The following is a 26,474-nucleotide window of genomic DNA, read 5'->3' as shown; positions in this document are numbered from 1 at the left end:
CCTGTCGCTGCTTGGTAACAATGGGGAAGATAATGGCTGCCTGAGCAACGTCTCCGAGCAGGCGCTGGGCTAGAGGCGGGTCTCAACCAGCGACTCATCGGAGGCGGGATTGAGAGCGGCGGTAGGGGAGGTGCAAGGAGCCTAGGCGGCGGAGGCCGAACCGACCGAGTCGGATCCTGACACTAAAACCGAGTAAGTGAAGACTTGGGAATCCCGTGAGAAATGGATGTAGAGCAAGAGGAAGACCGCGGAGCTACTGCTGCCGCGTTTTCTCAAAATGGCCTGAGTGGTGCGTCGTGATAGAAGCTCAGTGCCGCCTCCGAACCCCAGGGCCCGTTCCTGCGGGGGGCTTCGTGGCGTAGTCGCCGCTGCCATTTTAGTTGAGTGGTATAGTCGATGGGTGCTTTGAAGAAGGGGAAGGAGGTGGGTAGTACTTCCTCTTGGTGGCCGCGCGTGCCGCAGCCGGGACCCTCCAAAGTCTTAGGAATTTGGGGCCGGCAGTTTCCGAGTGTTGACCTCAGGCGTGAGAATCTTTTATCATCCCAGGTTTTTCTCCTTTCTCTTCTCTAGAGGCTTCCCCTCACCTCTCCGCCCTCTACATGGCCGGCTTGGGTATGGGAAAAGGAAAAAAAAAATCAGGCCGCTCTCAGATACTGGGAACTCTTGGATCTTTAGATTTCCCAGGATTTACATTTTTCAAAACCCCATGTTGAGCTTTCCTGTAGGACACTGCCCATTAAGCGCCCCCTGGGGTCACGATGACATCTTCCCTTAGGATCTGGGGCAAATGTAGCTTACTTCCTTGTTCGAATTGAAAACCCTGGCGTGTCCTTTGCCTGAAATCACTGGAAGGATCCCCCAAAAGGGAGGGAAAAGCCGTTGCGTGTTTGTTGTTTTTCCCTAGGTTGGGGTAGGAATTGGGACAAATTATTTTAAGTTAATTTCCGTTCAGTCCGCCAACAACCCAACCCCTCCCCATTAAAAAAAAAAAAAGGCCAAAGGGTCTCGTCTTCTGCGGGCGGTACCTGCCACGTACGCCATAGCTTACTAACTAGTATTAACCGGTTGGGCTTCTGCTTCCTGAATACTCAGTCCCTTTTTCCCTTATGCTGATTAATTTCAAGATGGAGGAGACAGCCACGTTCCTTCCCTAGACAGTTTCACCGTACTTATTCCACAGGTTAGCCCGGGAATCTGAGGCCTAGCAGGGCCTTGCTTGTTATTACATCAGAATGTCATCCACCGTTTGCAAGGCCCCACTGTATGTGTATATATATATATAATATATATCTTTTTTTTTTTCTGGAAATAAGAAGCCCACATTTCCTGAATTAGAGTTAACCGCTGTGGTTTTGGATGATTGAAGTGAGGGAGAAATACTAAACGAACTACACAAATCTTTCTTTGACGCTTCATGATTAAAGACAAAATAACTCATATTATCCCTCTGTCCTGGATGACTTGAGAGCAGGCAAGCATAATTATAGCCCCCCCCCCCACCAAAAGACAGTTTTCTAAATTGTAAAAATAGATTAAATACCCAGGAAGACCAGTCTAAACCTTTTTAAAAATATGGTTTTAGGACACTCTTCAGTGATTGAGAAAACGTTTTCAAACATTCTTTAGCCTAAGATGTCCTGAAAATAAAGTATTATTTTTAATACTTTAGTTCCTACCTTAGGCTGGTGTAATGTCCTGAGTAAGTCCTTGAAAGTGACTATCTGAATCTGCAAATAATTACTGGTCTGATAAGGAAAGGCATATTTTAAGCAAGCTTGTGTTAAAAGGTATATGGACTCTCAGCCTTTAAGGGCAATCTTAAGTCTAACTCCTGGTTCCCTCTGACCTTCTGAGTCTACCCAGATATCCCAATATTAATATTGAATTAGGTTGGGTTATGGTGTATTTGTAACTAAAATGCATAGGTATGTGTATTTTTTTTAGGATGTGTCTATTACAAAGAAAATGTGTATCTTATAAAAGAGGAAGAATAATGGATTCTTTTTTTTTCTAGAGCAGAGAGTGAAGAAAACTAAAATCCAGTTTATTGTATTTCAATACTATGTCATAACAGTCAGGTAATTTATTTTTTGTTGCGTCTCCTGATGATTTATGTGTAGAATGCATGTTTAAAAATATTTATTGTTATGTTTTGTAGGCCCTGTAATTGGATGGGCTCATTGATACATGTTAGTTGGTGTTGGGCATTCTTCATGATGAGAAGGGGTACTTTTCACTGGGAATTCAAAGGGTAATGTTCTGTGTAGCTGGAAATCACCATTGCTTTATCTGTGATTTTTTTCCCTTTTTTAAATAATGTCTGAAGTTTGTATAGTACAGAAAGACCAAAAGGAAAATTGCTGCCTAAGTCATTGCTGAAATGAGATGGGTATGAATAAATAAAATAGTGTTTTAAGTGTTCATTGAATAAATGAATTATCAGTAGACTATCTTACAGGAATATAATCTTATATTATTTTTGTGTGGTGCTTGATTTTTTTTCTCTTCAAGATACAAAAAGTCATAATGTATAATCTAATTAGTACTAATTATTTGCATCATCATCATCATCATCATCATGGTTAAGGTAACCACATAGTTTATTGCCCTAACCAGGACACTTTAAAGAGCAAAAGGGACATTATTAATAATTATGCCTGGACAACAGGTGGAAACCTGGATTGTTCCAAGCCTGCGTTCATATCTAGCTTTTATTGGATGGTTATGTTCTAGGCCCTGTGCTTTGCATGTATTATTATATAATCCTTAAAGCCACATGAGTATATTAACGGTTCTGTAGAGAAAACAGACTCAGAAAAGGTTAAGTAATTTGTCCTCAGTTAAATAGCTAATAAGTAAATGGTGGCCCCACATTTTAACTCAGGTCTGTCTGATGCTGAAGTCCCTAAACTTTAATGCCTCTAGATTTGGTTGTTCTCTTATTAGATAGGGAATACAATAGAAATGAAATTACAAAGATTGTAATAAATCTGTAGGTTATGTTGCATCAAAAACTTTTGTTAACACTTAAAATCTTTATGAAACAAGTGAGACCGATCTAGCAATTATCCCTCCACCCTTTTTTTGTCTTTTACAGTTCCTGTTTCAGCCATTAGTACTCTTGATATAATTTGATAAACTTAATTTAAAATCAGAACTGGTTTTAAGAAATGGCTTAATAATCAAATGGTATCTAGATTTGGTAGGCTGGATGGATGGATATTCTCTCAGATTAGTGAACATGGGAGGCCTTAAAATACAGTAGGTCAAATGGGACATCTGCATTTATAGAATTATAATATGTACATTACATTTTCCTTAGCACTTGTGGTTTGGAAAATTAGTGCAAATCACTGACTAGCCTTTTGGTCCCTTGATTGACCATAGAGTGGTTAACAATTAGAAAGTGAAAAGTCTTCTGTCAAACCCAGACCAATGAGGTACTAGAATTTTGAGCCATTGCCTAAGATGGGGACATGTTTTTCTTTTGTAAGTCCAGTTCCTTAACATTTCTGTGTAACACAAAGATCCAGACCCTTATGGCCCATCGATTTAAAAAATTATCCAGTTTACATAATCCCTTGAAGTTTTGATAACCAGTGTGAGAAAGCAGTATAATACTTCTGTGTCCATTTTTTCCCTCATTGTTTCTTTGAATGTGGAAGTTTCCCAGGTAAACAAGCAGTTTATTTTTCCTTTCATCAGTTGAGGTATTTAATATAAAAGACTTGGCAATTTTGAACAGTTTGAGAATACACTTTTGAATGTGTGGTTTTCCTCCTGAGATACGTAGCTGATGTTTTTGCTATATATTTTCTCATATTTTAGTGCTCCGACCCAAGTTTTAATTTCATTAGTCATAATGTTGTTAGGTGCTGTCGAGTCAGTTCCAACTCATAGCAGCCCTGTGTACAACAGAACGAATCACTGTCCCAGTCCTGTGCCACCCTTACAATTGTTGCTATGTTAGAGCCCCGTGTTGCAGTGACTGTGTCATAATAGTACCTACGTATGCATGCGTGAGGAAAGTGTAGACAGCATTTGGTGTCTATATAGATTCTTGGACCTCTTGCAACAATTTTGCAACTAAAAATTGGGCTTAACTTTTTACATTGTAACGGTACTTGGTGGTTAGCATGATACTTTTCCATGGGGGGAAGGAAATAATTGTGTTACAGTATTTTAAATTTTTTCTGGAATGAAGAATGTCCCTTTCCTCTTGATCTCCATTTGACTATAGAAGGAAAGTAGTTCACATTTCTATGGTTTTCATTTTTTATTGATCAAAGTTCCCTTCGGTGTTACTTGTAACTAAGGTGACCTTATAAATTATCCGTATGGACATTTTTGAGTGTGAAAGGGGGTCATATTAATAATTACTCCAGGGTAACAGGTATAAACCATTACTGTTCTGCACAAACCAGGGATGTATGACCACTTATGATAACACTTCTTTATAGGAACACTGGTTCAAGAAGAACTGTCAGTATGGTTGAACTTAAATACAAAACTGTTTTCCTCAAATGATACAACATTGTCAAAGATACGTGTTTTTGGTCAAGTGGTTTTACTTTTTCAAATTGGCTTCACTCTTAACGAAAGTTATTTTTTGATGGGAAACTCTTATGTCCTTAAAATAGTGTAGTTTGGTAATTGCTGAACACATTGCTAGTAATTTCTGGTCAAGTGGTTTTATTTTTTAAAATTGGCTTCACTCTTTTTACAGAAGCTATTTTTTTATGGAAAACTCTTATTCCTTAAAATAGTGTAGTTTAGTAATTGGTGAACACTAACATTGCTAGTAATTAGTGATTTTACATAAACCGTTTTGCTTTTGGAGCCCTGGTGGTGCAGTGGTTAAAAGCTATGGCTGCTAACCAAAAGGCCCGCAGTTCAAATCCACCAGCCACTCCTTGAAAACCCTACGTAGCAGTTCTGCTCTGTACCAGAGGATCTCTATGAGTTGGAATCAACTCGATGGCAGCGAGTTTGGTTTGGTATTTTGCTTTTATAAACACATGAACCTTTCGGATTTTTGAGTCTTTTTGTACTTCTTGGGAATGATGAGAGAAGTAGGTCAAAATTGAGTTAGTGGATAATTCTAATTTAGTGATGTAGCTCAATAATAAAAGAATATGAAGTGAGTAATTGAAGATTAAATCCACAGTCAAAATTAAAGTACATGAGTGAGATGAAATGTCATCATAATGGTTTCCTTTTTTATACTAACTTGATTCTATTAATTGGCAGCATTTGGCATGCATGGTTTTCTGTCTTTTCATTTGTTGACATCCTTAATACTCCTTTGTTTTTAACTGTTTTGGAGGTTGTAGTATTTTTTAGCTGTAAGTAAGTAGATCTCCTGCCAAGAGATTACACCCCTGAGGACTATTTCTGAGCCTTTTTTTTTGTCCCCTTCTAAGTGGTAAAGATAGAAGAATTATAAGCGAGGCTAATCTCTTATTGTTAAAATAGCATCAGCAGTGGTGGATGCTTTGGTAGCATCCTGTGTGATGGGTGAGAGGTATCTTATACAGTAAGGAAAGGCAGTGTAACAGCAACCCTGCCCTGTTTTTTTTTTTTTAAAGAAGAATGTTGTATATTTTTCTTCTAAAAAAGGTAAGATAGGCAGGAAAAAGGAGATATAGTACATAATGAAAGAAATGGCAGTGAGAAAAGAAAATCACATCTTCTAAGTTTACATCCTATTTTTTCATTTTGTTTCTTAAACTTTATTTTTCATATGTAATACTGTAATGTGACCTGGATTATATCTTATTCGCAGTCACAGATTCAATAGAACTGGAAGATACCTTGTAGATGATTTAATCCTATCCTCTAATATTGATGGAGCTCCTAAGGCATAAGGGGTTGTTGAGTGAATTGCCCAAATTGACATAGCTGTTTAATGTTATGGCCAAGAGTAGAACCCAATACTTCCTGTTTTTTCTTTTTCACAGAGCTGAATTCCATGATTCGACGGCAGTGGTTTTTTTTTTTAACCCATGTATGGAGTTAAAAAGCTATCTGGTTGTTATCAAACTTTTATTTGTTGAAAATGCCATCTTTTTTTTGGTAACAACTAGATTGAGATGTAATTACAGTTTACCCATTAAGCTGTATCATTCAGTGGTTTTTAGCATATTTATAGAGTTGTGCAACCATCACCATAATCAACTTTAGAACACTTTCATCATCCCCAAAAGAAAACCTGAACCCTTTAGCAGCCACCTCCTGCTTCCTCCAGCACACCAAACCTAAACAACCACTAATCTACTTTCCATAGATTTGCCTATTCTGGACATTTTATTTAAATGGAATCGTAAAATATGTGGTCTCTTCTGATTGATTTGTTTCGCTTAGCATGATCTCAGAGTTCATGCATGTTGTTCATCAGTCATTTTTTTATTGTGGTAAATTATATATAACAAGATATCCATTTTTAAGTGACATTAATTACATTAACCATATTGTGCTAGCATCACCACTATCCATGGTCAAATGTTTTTCATCCCCCTAGAGAAAAACTCAGTACCGCCTTAAGTGATAACTCTATATTTCTCTTCCCCTCAGCCCCTGGTAACCACTAATAAACTTTTGTCTTTATGCAACAAATGCCAAAAATTTTAAACATTCCATATTTGAAGAATCCAACACTTTTGGTGTCTACATATATGATAGCATTTTATATGCTGACCTCAAATTCAGCAGTTCTTTGTGATTTAACTTTTTTAAACTGTATTAAGTACTTTTTATTTTGATGACGATATTATTGAGCTAACAGTTTTCTTTGCTTTATTGACAAGGATCGAATGACATTAATTCTTATCTCCTTTAGGAGGTTCTTAAAGAAGCTCTATTGCAAACAGGTGTTTGTCCTCTTTTTAGTGTAACATTTTTATATTGAATCTATGATTTTTTTTTTTAATTGACATGTTCTGCTTTAGAACATTGAGTTTGAAGCTTGGATGAACATATGTGAAAGTTGAAAATGGACAGGATGCTTGAGTGGTTGGTTGATGTTACCTTGATTCTTTACTCCTCCCTTTTTTTTTGCCTAAAGAGGTTATTTCTTCCGTATTTAATACATGTGACTTTTTTTAATGTTTATTGTGCTTTAAGTGAAAGTTTATAAATCAAGTCAGTCTCTCGTATAAAAATTTAGGTACACCTTGCCGGTATCATTTTCTATCCCATAGTCCAGTCGAATACCTGTCTGAAGAGTTGGCTTTGGGAATAGTTCCAGTCTTGGGCTAACAGAAGGTCTGGGGACCATGACCCCCTGGGGTCCATCTAGTCTCAGTGCAGCCATTAAGTCTGGTCTTTTTACGAGCATTTGAGGTCTGCATCCTACTGCTCACCTGCTCCCTTAGGGGTTCTCTGTTGTGTTCCCTCTCAGGGCAGTCATCGGTTGTAGCCGGGCACCATCTAGTTCTTCTGGTCTCAGGCCGATGTAGTCTCTGGTTTATGTGGCCCTTTCTGTCTCTTGGGCTCATAATTACATTGTCTTTGATGTTCTTTATTCTCCTTTGCCAAAAGTGGGTTGAAACCAATTGATGCATCTTAGATGGCCGCTTGCTAGCTAGACGCCACTCTCCAAAGTGGGATGCAGAATGTTTTCTTACTAGATTTTATTATGCCAATTGACCTAGAGTTCCCCTGAAACCATGGTCCCCAAACCCCCACCCCTGCCATGCTGGCCTTCAAAGTGTTCAGTTTATTCAGGAAACTTCTTTGCTTTTGGTTTAGTCCAGTTGTGCTGACCTCTCCTGTGTTGTGTGTGGTCTTTCCCTTCACTTGCAAAAAAAAAAAAAGTAGTTCTTATCTACTATCTAATCAGTGAAAACCCCTTTCCCTCCCTCCCCACTCTTGTAACCATCAAAGAATATATTCTTCTGTGTTTAAACTATTTCTCGAGTTCTTATAGTGGTCTCATACACTATTTATCCTTTTGCAACTGACTAATTTCACTCAGCGTAATGCGTTCCAGATTCCTCCGTATTATGAAATGTTTCACAGATTCATCACTGTTCTTTATCGATGCGTAGTATTCCATTGTGTTGAATATACCATAATTTGTTTATCCATTCATCCGTTGATGGGCACCTTGGTTGCTTCCATCTTTTTGCTGTTCTAAACAGTGCTGCAGTGAACATGGGTGTGCATATATCTGTTCATATAAAGGCTCTTATTTCTCTGGGATATATTCCAAGGAGTGGGATTGCTGGATCGTATGGTATTTCTAGTTTTTTAAGGAAGCGCCAAAGCAATTTCCAAAGTGGTTATACCATTTTACATTCCCACCAGCAGTGTATAAGTGTTCCAGTCTCTCCACAATCTCTCCAATATTTATTATTTTGTATTTTTTGGGTTAATGCCAGCCTTGTTGGAATAAGATGGAATCTCATTGTAGTTTTCACTTGCATTTTTCCAATGGCTAATGATTGTGAGCATTTCCTCCTGTACCTGTTAGCTACCTGAATGTCTTCTTTAGTGAAGTGTCTGTTCATATCCTTTGCCCATTTTTTAATTGGGTTATTTGTCTTTTTGTAGTAGAGTTTTTGCTTATTTTTTAAATAGATACACACAAGCATTTGATATGATGTTTTAGAATTCAGTTTTATAAAGTCGGTTTTATTAACAGTCTATGCTGATGCTTTATGCCTCCCTAATTGGGTCTATGATGCAGTGTGTCCATCAAATATAATTAATATGCATGCTTATACTTAGCACCAGGTGGCCTGAACCATTAATATTGAGCAATAGTATTTTAAGTGACTTGCTATAATCCCATAACAAAATTACATTTTTAAAAGATTGACATACATGGATTAAACCAAACACCAAACCCAACCCAGTGCCATCCATTCGATTCTGACTCATAGTGACCCTATAGAACAGGGTAGAACTACCCTATAGAACAGGGTAGAACTGCCCCATAGAGTTTCCAAGGAGCGCCTGGTGGATTCGAACTGCCAAGCCTTTGGTTAGCAGCTGTAGCACTTAACCACTATGGCACCGGGGTTTCCATACATGGATCAGGAGAATTAAATGTAATACTGCTTTTAGCAGTGGTCAAAACATTTGCAGTGTGCATAATTTATATTAACATAATAGTGACTGTAAGAAATGAAGATCACTAACAATGCTTTTAAATTCTCAAGGTGATTAAAATCTGTGTTTTAAATTACCTAATTATAATTAAATCTCAAGTGTTTTTACTGGTTTTTCTTCCCCAGAAACAACTGGGCAGAATTTCTAATTTGGCTGCTTGCTTTCAGGAATGGATTTGGATATACTGGCACGTAGTACTCAGAGAAATGAGGCTAATACAATACATTGTTTCTTCAAGGGGTGACTGTATTTTTTTTTTTTATATTGAGTTGACATTTAAAAATAAGTCCTCATGGATTCATCCTGCTTATAAAAGGTGTTTGTGCCATTTTGGAAGTTTTCGTAAAAGGAGTGAGCATGATACAAAAAGCTCATACCCGTTAAAATCGTTGCTGTCGCGTCGATTCTGACCGATCGTGACCTTATGGGACAAAGTAGAGCTGCCCCAGAGGGTTTAGAAGGAGCAGCTGGTGGATTTGAAGTGCCAGCCTTTTGGTTAGCAGCCTGAACTCTTAACCACTGTGCCACCAGGGCTCCAAAAAGCTCATAGTGAGGTTGAATAGTTCAGACGTGCCTATTGGTGTTGAAGGAATGTATTTTAAAGTATATAGTCTTGGGTTATATTATATTAGGAGGCAATTGTAGTTTAGTGGCTAGTTCACTAGATTTGGAATCAGGAGACCTGTATTTAATTACTGGCTTTTTCCTCTTACGAGCCACATGGACTTGGTAAATCACTTCCTCTCTTTGCTTGTTTCTCATCTGTAAAGTAGAGGTGGGGATTCCTACTTAATAGGATTGTTGTGAGGCTTAAATATAGGTGAAAGGTCTGTATAAATATAGGATGGTGAGTATTGCATATAACTAGGGAGAGGCCTGAGTTATTTAAGAGCAATTATATGTTCTCTTAGATTGTTTTTTATTGATAGGCTTTTCTTAGAAACATTTAAGTTTAAAAGTGGCTGATGTTAATCATAATCCAAAACTTCTGACTTATGCTACATGAATATTATAATTGAGAGTAAAATAACTAAGTAGATTTAAGATTTTTTTCTTTCATAATGACATTGAAGGAGGTCAGAGGTGTGTGGGGAGTCTTTTTTTTCCTTGTAATAGTTAAACTGGAAATCTACCGCAGTGTTATTCATCATAGAGTAGAATCTGGAGACCCTAATATTTTATACATAATATATTAACATTTTGTCCTTAATATTTTCATACCAAAAGAGGTTATTTGGACTGTGATCCCTTGGTATCTGGTATGCTTTAACCTTTAAAATACTCATTTTCACTTATCTTACAATACTAGCATTACATCTACCAGGAGAAGAACTCGTGGTTTAGATTTATTACATTTCTTCATTTATACCACTTAGATAGTGAACCCACTGCCAAACCCACTGCCATTGAGTTGATTGGGACTCATAGCGACCCTATAGGACAGAGTAGAACTGCCCCATAGAGTTTCCAAGGAGCGCCTGCAGGATTTGAACTGCCGATCTCTTGGTTAGCAGCCATAGCACTTAACCACTACGCCACCAGGGTTTCCTAGATAGTGAAGGGCTGCATAAAATGAGACTAGATTCATTAGGTCTGTGAGAGTAAGATTATTTTACAAGGCATTTTAAAGATGTTGCTTGCATTCATTATTTGTTTTCAAAATAGAATTACCACAAGTTCAGGGGCCCTCTTTGGTTAACTCATTCCTTAAATGTCCCTATAGTTTGGAGGTGCCTTGCCAGTGCTAAAATCTCTTGACCTCCGCTCCCCACGCCAAAAAAAAAAAAGAAAAAATAGTTGCCATTGAGTTGATTACAAATCATGGCGACCCCACGTGTACGGAGTAGAATTGTGCTCCACAGGATTTTTAAAGTTGTGACCTTTCAGAAGCAGATCACTAGTCTTTCTTCCAGGGTACTTCTGGGTGGATTCCAACCACCAACCTTTCAGTTAGTAGTCAACCCTCTGATTGTGCCACCCAGGGACTGTGTAGAATACAGCAGACAGCATGGAGCCTTGGGGCAAAAGTAGGGAAGGAAATTGGATTTTTCTCTCCCTGTCTCCTAACCAACTACAAGAACAAACTACTTCCTTAATGGAAACCTCTACCTTAGCAAAAACAACATATGTTCTACTAAATGAAGCCTTGCCAGTTCAGTTGCAATTTAGAAGTAACAAATAAGTGTGTTGTAGGGATATCATGTAGGGAAAATATTTTCTTTGCTGTATAGAAAAGGAGGGTAGAGAGAAAGGAGAGGAGCATATTATGGAAGTAATAGTAATTTAAATTTGTTCACATGTTGCTTTGTGAGTATGTCTTATTGTTAAAATTCTGAATTAAAAAAACTAAACCAAAATAAAAATTACTCTTGCATGGAATTTTGGAGCTTCCTCCAAGCTCATCAGGCAGAAGCTGTTCAGGATTAAAAAAATCTCTAAAATGACAGTGTTGGCAGAGTTTTCAATAGAAGTATAATGCTTTGTCTCTAGTTCACGTGTAGGAAATTACAGAAATTCCAAAAAGTCAAGAGTGGGTCTTCATTGGTGAGCACAGGGAAGAATTATCTGTCCTGTGTGTATTTATAGAGTATCCAATGTTATTACTTTATTTTCTAAGAACATAAATTGAACGTATAATTAATAGGTTTATAGAACAAAAACAGTATATTGGGAACACTTCAGAACTCCGTGTGTGGGACTTCTCTACCTTACAAACAAATGCTTTAAAGCTCTTCTGTCCAATATGGTAGCCACTAGCCACGTGTGGCTATTGGACACTTGAAATGTGGCTAGTGGAACTGAGTTTTTGATTTTATCAAATTTTAATAGAACACTGAAGCAGTGTAAAATATTTTTCCATTAAACACAATTGTTTTGGTAGGAGTTCATTTCACATTAATGGTTGAAAATGTAGCATCTGAGTTGAGTTGTGCTGTAAGTATAAAATACACATCAGATTTTGAAGACAGTATTAAAAACGAATATAAGGCATCTTGATAATTTATACTGGTAGCAGGTCAAAATGGTAATATTTTGATTGTGTTGGGTAAATAAAATATTCTTAGAATTAACTTCACCCTTTTTTCAAACTTAACGTTGCTATTTAAAAATTAAAATTACATATGTAGTTTGCATTTTATTTCTATTGGACAGTGCTGCTTTAGACAGGTTATTAAGGGAAATAAACTCAATATTCTCATTCATTCAGTGAATTTTGGTTGTCATTTAAACATAACGTGCAAGGGAGTTTAAAAGACTATAATTCTGGGTCTTTCCCTAAGGAGAGCTACTTGGGAAGAAAAGACACATGCACTTCAAAAATATAGAAGAGCATGTAAGGCAAGAAGTGCCACTAATAGTGCCACAAACAAATGCAGTATGCAGAAATGGATGGAAAATGTGCTATCTGGATAGTAATAGCTTCTTAAGCTGTGAGATTTCATTGAACCTTGAAGGTTGAGTTAAACGTTGCTAGTTGTTGCCAAGTTAGCTCCAACTCATGGTGACCTTATGTATAACAGAACAAAACCTTGCCCCATCCTGCACCATCTTCATGATCCTTGCTATGTTTGAGTCCATTGTTGCAGCTATTGTGTTAATCCATTTCATTGAGAGTTTCCCTCATTTTTGTTGGCTGTCTACCAAACATGAGGTCCTTTTGTAGCAATTGGCCTTTCCTGATGATGTGTTCAGAGTAATCAAGCAAAGGTTTTACCATCCTCTCTTCTAAGAAACACTGGTTGTATTTCTTCTAAGACTGATTTGTTCATTTTTCTGGCAGTCCATGGTATATTCAATATTCTTTGCTAACACCACAGTTTGAACACATCAGTTCTTCTATCTTCCTTTTTCATTTTCCAACTTTTGAATGCATATGAGGCAATTAAAAGGCCATGGCTTGGTAAACAAAAGACATCTTTGCTTTTTAAAACTTTAAAGAGTCTTTAGAGAGGTACTAAGAAGGGGCTGAGGGAACAGCATGAGCAGAAGTATGAGGGTAGTAAAGCACAAGGTACATTGTAGGGCAGAGTGGGGCAAAGTAAGTGGATTGGTTTTGCCGGGAATATGTCCACCCAGAGAGAGGTACCTTGGAAGAAAGGCCTAGCAATCTACTTCAGAAAAATCAGTTGTTGAAAACCCTGTGGAGTACAGTTTTACTCTGACACCCATGGGGTCACCATGAGTCAGAACTGACTCAGCAGCAACTGGTTTCTTTCCTTTTTTTAATGAGAGTAGGAAACTTTGTCCAAATATGTTAGTCTCCTCCCTTCCTTTTTCTTGACATAGTCATCTTATTAGTTTAAACAATGATAGAATAGTTCTAAGAATGATGATGTAAAGAGAATAGACTAGGGATCTAGGTGTGCCCATGTCTACACTAAAATTTGTTTAGGCTTAGCAGGGAGGCGGAGTTTGGCACATTCGTTTTTTGTATCTGAAAGAGGGTTTTTATTTTCTCTTTAGTATTGTCTTATGAGCATTCTGGTACTTCGTGTGTTGTGTGTGGGCATGTGTGGGGAGTTAAATCCTAGCACCAATCAAGACTACCTCTTTTCCATAAATCACATTTTCTTATGTCCATAGAATTAAGTTTATATTATGTTGATGTGAACTTAAATAAGGTGAATCAGTGGGAAAGGAAAGGATTAGTGAATGAAATTTTTTTGAGTCTTATTTTAGATTCTTTACCATTGCTTTTTATTTGTGTAATTAAATGCAAATATATGGAAACCTGCCAGTATTGTAATTTCCTTAAAGCCATACAAATAGTGAATGATAATTAAGAATTTTGGGCTGATTTTATGTATTACCTAAAGCAAGGTTGGCAAACTTTCCGTAAAAGGCCAGATAGTAAGTATTTTAGGCTTTTTTTCTGAGCCGAAAGGCAAAAATTGAGAGTGTTCTATAAAAAGAGAGAAATCAAATTTCACCAAGTTTTTATTAACAAAATTCAAACTGTAGTATTAATTGAGTACTTTGCTTTTTAATACAGATCAACTAGTGAGAAGAATGGCATTCTTTTTTGAGAGGGATAATATTTCACTTAATTGGAGTCCCAAGTTAGTGTTCCTTATCATCAGAATCATTTGCCAGTGTTCATATATTAATGCTGACTTGAAGTTTTACATATTTCATCTTTGAAAATACCTTAGCACACATATAGGTGTTGCCAGAGACTAATACCAGTCCACAAGCATATGCTTTTAATGAAACATATTCATTCCTTAGAAGGCATTTATAGAATTCTGTTAGGTTGTTCTCTTGATATTTGCCTTTTAGCATATCATTACATTGCAGAGTTGTCGCTTTCAGCAGTTGCACAGTTAAATTAATTTTGAGGCATGGAAATTTCCTTTGCACTGCATAGAGTTTCAAAAAATACTGCTGTAACTGTAGCTTGAGCTCAGAAAACGTTTCTGCTGCACATTTGTGTGAGAATGGAGATCTTATTTCTTTGACAGCACAGGAAATGTACAAAGCAGCTTGACATTACTTATGATTAAAACATTATTGTTGAAATTACCTTAATGCGGTCTAAGTTTAGCATATATAAGCACTATTTTGCCTTGTAATTTTAGGTTGAATACATTAAGAAACATCAAGTCTGCAGCAAAAGCTAATTTCCCAAGCCATTGAGTGTTTAAAAATAGTAATTGAGGACAGTTCTTTTTGGAAAAAAAAATTCAGTCTTGGCCCTGAGCACCAAAAAAATCACTATAAAACTACCACTGATAAGCCATGAAACTGCTGTGTGGTAGGGCAAATCAGGATATTCAGATTATATTTTGAAGGCTATTTACAGAACTGATGATGGTTAAGTCTCCAGAGTGAGTGGTTACTGGTTCAGGAACATGATAGATTAAATATTTTCTGCAGAGTACTTGCTGATGAATATAATAATGAATGACCGTAGGCTTCAGACACCTTACATTTTCACAATCTTTATAAATTTGTCTTTTTCCACTCTATACATTTTTACCACCATCTCAGTTGTAACACATCTTTACAGATTCCACTTCAGATTGTACTGAATTGGTGTTCTCTCAGCTTCTTTGAAAATGTTCTCACATAAAGTTGTTCCATGGGGACTGCTAACTTAGTCACTTCAAACTCCTTGAATTAAAAAAACAGTATTGGTAGCATTTATTGACTCGTCAAAAACCAAGAAAAACCATTCAAAATAATTTGCCTTGTTTTTCAGTTGGTTATTGATGTTGCTCCCAACATCCTCAACTTTTTGAGCAGCTATACTCACTGAAAAGCTAATCTTAAATGTATTTTTTCTGGACACATTTTTTCAGCTCCTGCAATTAAAAGTTTAACTTACCGTTGATAAATGGCTTTCCTTGCTTAGCTAACAAAAGTTGCTTAGAAATTTAATTTGGTTGAAGCCTTATTGTCAATATTTTTAGAAAAAAATACTTTGTAAAGAGCTATTTCATTTAAATTTCCTGATTTTTCAGACCGTAGCTGCCCTATGAGTTGAGAATATTGTAATGAGTGCTTAGTCTGGTGATGTCAATGTATATTTACTACTTTAGCACAGTTGCAGTGTCATTGCATAATAAACACAATTCTTTGCCATGTGGTGGTGTCAAAATAACACTGTACCTTTAAGTATGATATTCAAAGTCCACTTTCCTTTTGACATGATGAGTATGTATTGGTGATAAAATAAATGTCACAGTATGGTAATACTTATGGCACTCAGCGCTGTCAAATTATAACTACATCACTGCAGCAGTGCAAAGCAATGAGAGTGCCACGTACAGTCTCTTTTGCAACAACTCAACTCTGCCATTGTAGCACAAAAGTAGCCATAGATGATATGTAAATAAATGTGTGGCTGCATTGAAATAAAACTATGGACGCTGAAATTTGAGTTTCATAAAATTTTCACATGTCACAAAATACTCTTTTTTTAACCCTTTAAAAGTGTGAAAAACATTCTTAGATTGGAAGAGAATAAAAGTAGGGCTGGATTTGGTCTGAGCTATAGTTTGCCTACCAGTGGTTTAGTCTTTTCCTAGTATAACAGTGCTTTTTCGAGAGTTTTTATGTCATGAAATTTCATTCATTTGTGGTCTTAAAATCCATATCTTGACCTGCATTCTGGGTTTTCACATAATTAAAACTGTTATGTACGATGCATACTGACTATTCTCTTTTCAAGATTGGTGGTCTCCTTTCTCCTTTTAGATAATTTTCCACTTGTTCATAAGATGGAAAACTCAGATTCCAATGATAAAGGAAGTGGTGATCAGTCTGCAGCACAGCGCAGAAGTCAGATGGACCGATTGGATCGGGAAGAAGCTTTCTATCAATTTGTAAATAACCTGAGTGAAGAAGATTATAGGCTTATGAGGGATAACAATTTGCTAGGCACCCCAGGTATGCTTCTTGTAATTTAAGGATTTATGTATGCAAGTTACTGACTTTCTAAAAATACTTGAAGCCGTTTTAAAAATCTTTAGCCATTATGAAATACAATTTTAATACAAGGGATATGAAAGGGTATTTACTGCTATACTTACTACATAATTCTATTCACTTATATTTCAAATTACCCTATATTGGAGAGATTTTTAAATTATGAATTATATTATGAATTTTCATTGAATTAAATTGAAAAGAATAGAGCTGAACATTTTGTTGTTTGTTTTACTTATTAGACATGGGTCCAGGTGCGGAATAGCTAACGGAAACTTTACTTCCTAGACAGACTTACCCTATTTTATGTCATTCCTGATTCCCTGAATATGTCCCAATTATGATTCTCCAGGATGAAATTGTCAACTATACAGAACTTTGTGCTTCGTATTCTCTTTTACCCCTTTAGGTCCCATCTGATCCAGTTAAAACTCACTGTCTTTTTTTCCTCCTCATTTCTATTTAATTCTGCTAACCTTTGGGTGATTGCTTGAATTTTAAAAGGTAAGGTTTTAGCATGACTCTTATGAGAGGGAGTGCATTTTGAGCCAACAGTACCAGAGTTGAATCAGAATGCCTGAGTTGGAGGAGGTCTGGCTCTGCTGCTTATTCAGGTGTGGCTTCTGAGAAGTCAGTCTCATTTTCCTCACTTTGAAATGCAGTTAACAATGTCTACCCAGAATTACATCTTTTTAAAATTAGATATTGTATGCAAAAGCACTTTGTGAACTGAAAAGAAACTTGTATAAGTTGTAATATCATGTTCCCAAAGAAGTGAGTTCTACCCAAGTTGCTACTCCTTGGTTTTTATATGAGAGGGTTAAGAGTTGCTGGTTTTCATTCGTAATTTGGCAAACATTTTTAAACTTCTTTCAGGTGAAAGTACTGAGGAAGAGTTGCTGAGAAGACTACAACAAATTAAAGAGGGACCACCACCACAAAACTCAGACGAAAATAGAGGTATAGTTTCATTTTGGGGGGTAGAGGATGGGATGGATAAGGAACTTTATAGTAGTAAATGTCCACCAAAGATTTATTCAGATATGGTGCAAATTAAGTAACTTTTCATGAAAAGCAGTTTACTTGATATTTGGTGAGAATGTCAATATGTTTTTGTTTCACTTCACCTTTGGGTTGTTTGTATTGAGACGTAGTGAGAAATGGCCCATTTAAATGTGATTTTGTTGTTGTTGCTGTTGTTTGTGGTTTTCCACCCCACTTAAATTTCCTACTTACTGAACTATTCCTTCAATGTATACACGTGACTTCCTCAGCAGCAAAAAGAAACGCTGCATACTCTAACCCACTGGTTATCAACAGGTTACAACTTTATCCCCCAGGGGACATTTGGCAGTGTCTGGAGACATTTTTGGTTGACATAACTGGAGGGGTACTATTGGCATCTAGTGGGTAAGAGGCCAGGGATGCTGCTAAACATCCTATAATGCACAGCATAGTCCTCACAACAAAGAATTAACTGGCTCAAAATGACAAGAGCCCTGCTGTTGAGAAATCCTGCTCAGCCTCAGGTCTGGTATTTCTCTCCCAGTGAGAACTAGGGAATTTGACTGTATAACCTAAGAGGTTATGATTGATAACAGTTTGGTTCCTAAACATGCCATTATATGTACTATGCTGGGTTCAGACTCTTTATTTGGTCTGATCTTCAATTTCATGTCAATTTAAAGTCTTGGTAGCATTAAGAAGTATTCAAATACTTTTAAACCTATAAACCTTGTTTATATTTTACAGTGGCTGAAACAACCTTATGTATTATCAAAGACACTTAAAAGCCTAGAAGAAGTAATGTAAACTAACAAAATTTGACCAAAAATGTGATTTGAACTAAAATACTAGCACTGTACCTTAAGTGAGGAAACCTTGGTGGTGTAGTGGTTAAGTGCTGTGGCAGCTAATCAAAAGGTTGGCAGTTCGAATGCACCAGGCACTCCTTGGAACCTCTGTGGGGCGGTTCTACTCTGTCCTGTAGGGTCACTACGAATCGGAATCGACTTGATAGCAACGGGATACCTTAAGTGAACCCTGGTGGCGCAGTGGTTAAGAGCTCAACTGCTAACCGAAAGGCCAGCGGGTCAGATCCACCAACCGCTCCTTGGAAATCCTACGGTGCGGTTCTACTCTGTCTTATAGGGTCACTGTGGGTCAGAACGAACTCAACCGCAATGGGTATACCTTAAGTACCATTTACCTTGTTTGATTGCATTAGTATTTTGCTAGTGGACTAAAAAATACTGTCTTCTGACAGTCCCAAAGTGATATTCAAGGCTCTCTATATGATAAAATACTGAAAATAGACTTCCACTATATTCCCTTTTTAAAAACGATTCTCTAATTTTCTATAGGATTTGATAGCTCTTCAAATGCAATCGAAACTTTCTTGTCTTTACCCGCAGATCTATGGAGTGTAGTTTACCAAAAATCCGTAAACATGAAATCTGTTCAGATACTTTCTTTTTTTTTTCTTTTAATACGAAGTTTCACAGCACTATTTTATGATTGTCCTAATTTTGGTAGTTCCTTTTTCCTCTCTCCCTCCTTTTTTTAAACAGGTGGAGACTCCTCCGATGATGTATCTAATGGTGACTCTATAATAGACTGGCTTAACTCTGTCAGACAAACTGGAAATACAACAAGAAGTGGGCAGAGAGGAAACCAATCTTGGAGAGCAGTGAGCCGGACTAATCCAAACAGTGGTGATTTCAGATTCAGTTTAGAGATAAATGTTAACCGTAATAATGGGAACCAAAATCCAGAGAATGAAAATGAGCCATCTGCAAGACGGTCTGGTGGAGAAAATATGGAAAACAACAGCCAAGGGCAAGTAGAAAATCTGCGATCTGAATCAACATCTGCGAGGCCATCTAGATTAGAACGAAATTCAAGTGAAGCATTAACAGGAGAAGTCCCACCTACCAGAGGTCAGAGAAGGGCAAGAAGCAGAAGTCCAGACCATCGGAGAACCAGAGCGAGAGCTGAAAGAAGTAGGTCACCTTTGCATCCAATGAGTGAAATTTCAAGGAGATCTCATCATAATATCTCATCTCAGACTTTTGAACATCCTTTGGTAAATGAGACTGAGGGAAGTTCTAGAACCCGGCACCATGTGACATTGAGACAGCAAATAACTGGACCTGAGTTGCTGAGCAGGGGTCTTTTTGCAGCTTCTGGAACAAGAAATGCCTCTCAAGGAGCAGGTTCTTCAGATACAACTGGCAATAGTGAATCTACAGGATCAGGACAGAGACCTCCAACCATAGTCCTTGATCTTCAAGTGAGAAGAGTTCGTCCTGGAGAATATCGGCAGAGAGATAGCATAGCTAGCAGGACTCGGTCAAGGTCTCAGACACCAAACAACACTGTCACCTATGAAAGTGAACGAGGAGGTTTTAGGCGTACGTTTTCACGTTCCGAGCGGGCAGGTGTGAGAACCTATGTCAGTACCATCAGAATTCCCATTCGTAGAATTTTAAATACTGGCTTAAGTGAAACGACATCTGTTGCCATTCAGACCATGTTAAGGCAGATAATGACAGGTTTTGGTGAGTTAAGCTACTTTATGTACAGTGATACTGATTCAGAGCCTGGTGGCTCAGTCCCAAGTCGAAACATGGAAAGGGCAGAGTCACGGGATGGAAGAGGGGGTTCTGGTGGTAATAGTTCTGGTTCTAGTCCTAGTTCCAGTTCTAGTCCTAGTTCCAGTTCTAGTGGTGAAAGTTCAGAAACTAGCTCAGAGGTGTTTGAAGGCAGTAATGAAGGAAGCTCCTCCTCAGGCGCCAGGCGAGAGGGTCGACATAGGGCCCCGGTAACATTTGATGAAAGTGGCTCATTGCCCTTCCTTAGTCTGGCTCAGTTCTTCCTCTTAAATGAGGAGGATGATGACCAGCCTAGAGGACTCACCAAAGAACAAATTGACAACTTGGCAATGAGAAGTTTTGGTGAAAACGATGCATTAAAAACATGTAGTGTTTGCATTACAGAATATACAGAAGGCAACAAACTTCGTAAACTACCTTGTTCCCATGAATACCATGTCCACTGCATCGATCGCTGGTTATCTGAGAATTCTACCTGTCCTATATGTCGCAGAGCAGTCTTAGCTTCTGGTAACAGAGAAAGCGTTGTTTAATTAAGATCCGAACTCTCAGCTATGTAGCTGGTATAGTGATGGGCAAACAGGAATCACATGCTTTATGTCCACTTTTTGAGTGGTGCTTAAATGTAAATTAACAACCTGAATTGAGTCATTGCTTTCGGAGTGAATTACTGTCCTTTCTCCAATTTCTGTTCCAGAATAAAAGGAAATGTTTAAAAAGCAATGTATTAGGGCCCACAAATCTGATTTCAGTACCAGTTGAATCAGTACCATCTCTATTACTGATAATTTATCATATAAACTTGTTTCTCCCTTATTCTGTTAAAAGATCTGCCTTCGCAGTGGCTCGTATCTGTTTCATGTTGATCTTTAAAGTTTCCCACGCCATAGGAGAGAGGGGCGAAGGAAATTCCCAGTTTAGACTAAGTTACAGTCATATTTCATAAGTAATTACTTAAAGCTGTACTGTTTCCAGTTATCAGTTTGATGCAAATCCAGCTATATCATGAATATCATTTGCTCACCTTTCATTCTAGGTGATATTGGACATGTCAGTGTAAATAACACTAAGGTTAAGATCTTCTAAGTGTATAACTGTCTCCTAAGCCCATCACTTGTGGCACACTGTAGAGTGAGCTTTTAGTTTAACTGAGATATTTATCATGTGGAAATATTAAAAAGCCTATGCTTGTGTAAGTGAAAAAAATCACATTCATTTGTTTAAAAATGTAAAGCTATTTTGTAGAGGCTCAGTACTTTTTCCAATGCACTGTTGTATTAATGCGTTAAAAATTGTAAAGTATCATGCTTAGAAATGAGAAAACTGCTTTTTGTGAGCCAGCATAGTAAAACACACCAAACAAAGTACAAAGCTGCTTTTGTGAGTGTGTAGATGTCAAGAGCGGAACATATCTAATAATATTTAATGTATGTGAACAGTTAACTGTGACATGCAAAGGAAAGGACAGTGCAGGATTGAACTGCATTAAAGACCAATGGGAATAGTGTATTTTAACTTGGATTTAGGCAGGAAATGAAAGATGGAGAGAGTAAAGAACTCTGCTCTGAAAAATTCAGACTTTTCATGAAGACAGTAATAAATACATGAACAATTTTCATGAGGTGAGATCAGCAGTCATTTGACAAAGTATTCTACTTAAGTAGGTGAAGTAGAAGATCAGATTTGACAGAGCTTTGGTTTAAGAAAAACCAGTAACACATAGTGCAAATTAAATTGATATTTTTACAAGTCTGTCCCCCCCCCAGAAAAATGGAATAAAAAGTGGAGGAAATGGACTATAAACCACTTTTAACATAAGAATTGAAGTTAGTACAGATGTGTGTGCTAACAGGTATATCTTCGAATTTGCAGTTTTTGAGGTTTATCATTTAAGGTACCAATGCATACTTGATATTTAAAGACCAGATGAAGAATGAAGGGATTTTTATCACTCTTTGTTGAAGGTGAGTGAGATTGGTTTGTTTGAAATTCAGATTTTAATTGTGCTGCCCATATATGATAAGAATGCTGCTCACTCTCCATGGGACATGCACTTTATAATGTTTTCTTAGTAGTAAGAATAGATTTGTGAAAAACCTCAGTACTCTTGCCTAATTTAGCTCTTTTGAGGCTGGTTGGGATTAGAATTAGTCTGACTGTGGAGCAGATGTTTGTTTTTCTGGGAAAGAACTAAGAGGCCCAAAGAGGGATTGAACACGTCCTTGACCTTTAAGAAAGTGAGCTAACTAACCAGAGATAGTCAGTTACTCTACAAAATAAACAAGTGTGCTTTAGAAGTTATCTGGCTACCTTAAATGTTAATCACTTAGCAGCAAAGATTTTTTTCAAAGCTTATTCTTTCCTCTGGCTTTTGGTCCTACCTAAGCATCAAGGAAATGAACTTGTAAATACAGTAGTTGTTTACTAATGATATGTACTGCTCTTGTAAGGAAATAATGTCCAAACAAAGCTTTACTTATTTTTTTTAATATTAAGCAGATTTCACTGTTTATGGCGCTTATGTAATACATTTTATCTTTTTAAAAAATCGTCCATGTAAAAGTCAGGGTTCCTTTATATTTGTGAGCCTCCTTGTCTCCTTTCCTAGGGGTGTAATCTACAGTTCTCAGATCTGCAGGGTAGTCTTGATTGGCTAAAATCAAATCCATTTTCCTCTTGATAAAAAATGTTCCATTTTTAAAGAGGTGTTCATTTTAAATAATTTATAAACAACTGCAGCACATTCTAAGCCTAAAAGGAAGTTATTGACCACAGGTACCTCCCTAACCTCCCGAGATGTATTAATCATTTGTGAAGTATTAAAGCAAGAGGTAACTCATGCAGAATGTTGGTTATGAATGTACATATTGAAGTTATTCATAAACACTGGAAATAGGATTTTAAGTTTATAGCTTTCAGTAGAATGCACATATTTGACATGTGCATGTGGACACCTTTTTCTCTAGCACTCATTAATTTCCATTGGATTGTGTAGAATGCTTACAAGTACTTTAGTGGAATTTGCTACTTAATTTTTTTTTAGTTTTGCAATGTCCATGGCTAATATATACTTACTAGGGTTGTGGACATTGAAGACAAGGCCATTTATAGGTGACAGATGTACAATGGAGAACAGAAATCTTTTTTCCCACCAACGTCCAAACACCTGTTGAGGGAACATTTTCTTGGAAAAGACTTTACATTTCATTTTGTACCTTTGCACTTTTTCTTCATTATAGAAAGGTTCTGTCTTTGAGACTTAGTTTGAACTTCATGTAGTACTTAATAATAAAGAAAAACAATGTTAGGAGATTACATTGTAAAGCATAGGGAAAAGTACTAAAAACTGAATTTCCTTGAATATTTCCGATATTTTTAGAAATTCACTCACTAGTCTGAAATATTCGAAGTGTTTTGTTGTTTAACTCCAAGCAGTTGACAAGATTGAAATTTATTAGCACTAGAAACAATTGAACAAGTTAGGTTCAAAGTCTGCAGACTTATGTGTAGCGGAACGACAAAATGAGCCATGTTGTTAATTTGGGAATATTTACTCTAAAAAGAACACATTAGTTATACCTCATTGGTGTTATTGGATGTGGGGATTGAGAAAAGTGTTCATATTAGTGTTGGAGTGTAGGGTAATAATTGTACAGTTAACAAACACGTTTAGCATGTGTGTATGTATATATGTGTGTGTGTGTATATATATGTATATATATGTATGTATATATACATATGCATATATATTTCTTTTAAAACATTATTGGAGTTCATCCAGACTTAAAGATTAGGAAACTCATTAGCTATTAGTGTTACCTCAAGTAATTGATTTTTATTCCCCCTGGGAAAACACGTCCTTTTCATGCCAAGTATTCTCTCCTATAGTGTCAGTGTCTGAAATTATATTTATGAAGGGTTATCACTTAACATGCTTTGTACTTAACCACCTGCTTCCCAAATGTCCATGACATGAAGTGGGTCAAGCATTAGCCATGACTTTCAGTCATTTCCCAAAATACCCATGTGATAGGGAGGTGAATGTTGCAAAATGCCTCTTAAAGGGCCGTTTTAAACAGCTCGCTAGAATACAGTGGCGCCTTGTGGTTGTCGTTGATACTTTTAAAGACGGAGGATGTATCCCCCCACCCTCTTTTTCTCCTTTGTTCTTTTGTGAACGAAAAAAATTCATAATCTGCCTTATTTTATTATTTTTTTTAAGTTTTACCTTACTGGCTTCCCTGTCAAGTGTATTACCAATATTAAGTACATAGAAGCCACGTTTGCAGGGCACTTTTATTCTTGTCTTATAAGACTATGCTGATTGCTACTTTCTGAAGTATTCTATACCTTAGTAATGAAATTGATAAGGCACATGTTAAAGTGTCAGGCTTTTTTTTTTAAGTACAGTATAATTCTTCAGTATGTTTAATATTCAATTACATTGTTGTAATTCATTGAGTTAGCTAGTAAATTATGTGCTTTTGAAAGACTCATTAGAAAATGTAAATCAGTATAACATGCTTCATTTGAAAAGTTAAAGCGCAAGGTCCAAGGAACTAGTGTTTCATTTATTTTTTCAGTCAGATTTTTTATAAGCAACTAAAAAGCTGTGGGTTTGGTGCCTGCCCTTTAAAAATTCTTTTTCTTAACTGGAATATTTCTAAAACACTATCTAATCTTCCCCAAAAGTGATTGATCTCACTTGATTTAAGTAACTTTGAATCTGAAAGTCTACAGCGTGTACTAGAGCTGTTACTGAGGCGTTAGAACCCTCAGGATAATAACAGGACAGTTTGTATCAGTTTTATGATTCTTATCATGTCTATATAGGTGTTGTGAATCAATTCTGAAGGAAAAAGGCATACCCTCCAGCACTTTACAGTGAGATATTTGGTTTGATTATGATTTGTTTAATGAAGACCCACAGCTGCTTTATTGTCTCTTGGGTTGAGTGATATCTTAAAGACATGCAGTGAAAATTAACCCCATCATACCACCGTGCCTAATTATGTCAAGGTTTATCAGTTTCTCATCTTGAAGATTATTTCAGTTCCAAGGTATGGTTGAACCAGTTGCCCAGCCTTAACTCTATTTAGTGCCCCTTTACTAATACTCTTTTAACAATTGATTTGTATGTGTTTTAACTGTCCAGTGTTTGGATTTTACTTCTTGATAGCTTCATTTGTCCCTGGTGCTGCTTTTAAAGATGCAGGGCCATGTGATCAGGTATCAAGTTGAGTAGGTACGAGGTTGGCCTGGTTATGTATGTATGTGCCTGTTTTATCTTCTCCCAGGAACAGCTACTTTGGTATAAATGTTTACTTGGATTCATCTAAATAACTAGGCAGCAATCTTGGAAAGCTTTCTGAAGCCTATAAGAACCTGAAGTGATTTGGAGGGAGAACAGTAACAAAGGCTGCCTTTATATCTTTGAACATGAAGCACATAAATGTATGTTCTGTAAAGACTGAAGTGATTGTTATACCAGGGCTTCCTGACCTCTGGGAGAGACTTTCAAAAAAGCGGAAAGGAGCACAAAGTGACATGAATTTGGTTGGCTTACTTTATCTGGTTTCTCAGTTTCTTTCCATTTAAACCTGAACATAACACCCTTCTCCAGTATCTATCCAGCAGACTCCCGGTTGGGAAGCCCTGTATTAAATTTTGAGAATGTACCCAGTTTTCCTTTTTTGTACAGTGCTTTATAACTGCTAAAATTTGTTTAATGCAAAAACAAGACCTTGAAAGGTCAGTCATATTAAAGCTGGTTTGATTATTAATAGTTATCTTTTAGGAAGAAGCTTTTTCCCTCTGTAAGATGTCATACTGCAGATTTAAAATATAGACTATCAATAAAATGCATGAAGTGATCATTTGTGCTTGATTATCTCTCCTTGGGCTTTTCTTTTAAAGGGGGAATCTCATAAAGGTTCTGTTGCTTCAAACCAATGTCAAATAGATTTGATTTTTAGAATCAAGTGGAATTATGGTGCAACCTTGACTTTGATTCCCCTCACTACTAAGATTGGGCAGGTACTGGCTTATGTGATATGACATCTGTTTTATCTGTGATGTGTAGTTTAATGGCTTTATCTTTGAGTGGTAAAATAAAAAACCATATTCCAATACAAGAACTCTGAAAAGATTTATGTAAATGCATTTTAAATAAGTGTATCTTTGCTGTTTCTTGCATTCTCACCATTGCCCTGACCACTCCTTTGCTTGACCTGTATACGGAAACCCAGGTACGCATGTATACTCATGAAACTTCTGTCTTCCATCTCTACCTCCAACCTCATACACATGTTCCCT

General features: G+C 36.9%; 1 protein-coding gene across 2 annotated transcripts; it reads left to right on the top strand.

Moving 5' to 3' along the window:
- RLIM (ring finger protein, LIM domain interacting) lies at positions 1 to 26,046 on the top strand. 2 transcript variants are annotated; one of them, XM_010592710.3, is made up of 5 exons: positions 1 to 192; positions 2,015 to 2,078; positions 16,315 to 16,506; positions 17,422 to 17,505; positions 19,116 to 26,046. In XM_010592710.3, exons 3-5 carry the CDS (start codon positions 16,338 to 16,340, stop codon positions 20,690 to 20,692), a joined length of 1,830 nt encoding a protein of 609 aa, XP_010591012.1. In that variant the 5' UTR covers positions 1 to 192; positions 2,015 to 2,078; positions 16,315 to 16,337; the 3' UTR covers positions 20,693 to 26,046. The 2 variants fall into 2 exon arrangements, with proteins under 2 accessions (XP_010591012.1, XP_003412765.1); XM_003412717.4 differs by lacking the exon at positions 2,015 to 2,078.
- Positions 26,047 to 26,474: the final 428 nt, after the last annotated feature.

This window comes from Loxodonta africana, chromosome X (genome assembly GCF_030014295.1).
Source record: "Loxodonta africana isolate mLoxAfr1 chromosome X, mLoxAfr1.hap2, whole genome shotgun sequence".
NCBI lineage: Eukaryota > Metazoa > Chordata > Mammalia > Proboscidea > Elephantidae > Loxodonta > Loxodonta africana.
The sequence above is the reverse complement of the archived record's forward strand: the minus strand, read 5'-3'. Positions and strand labels throughout refer to the sequence as shown.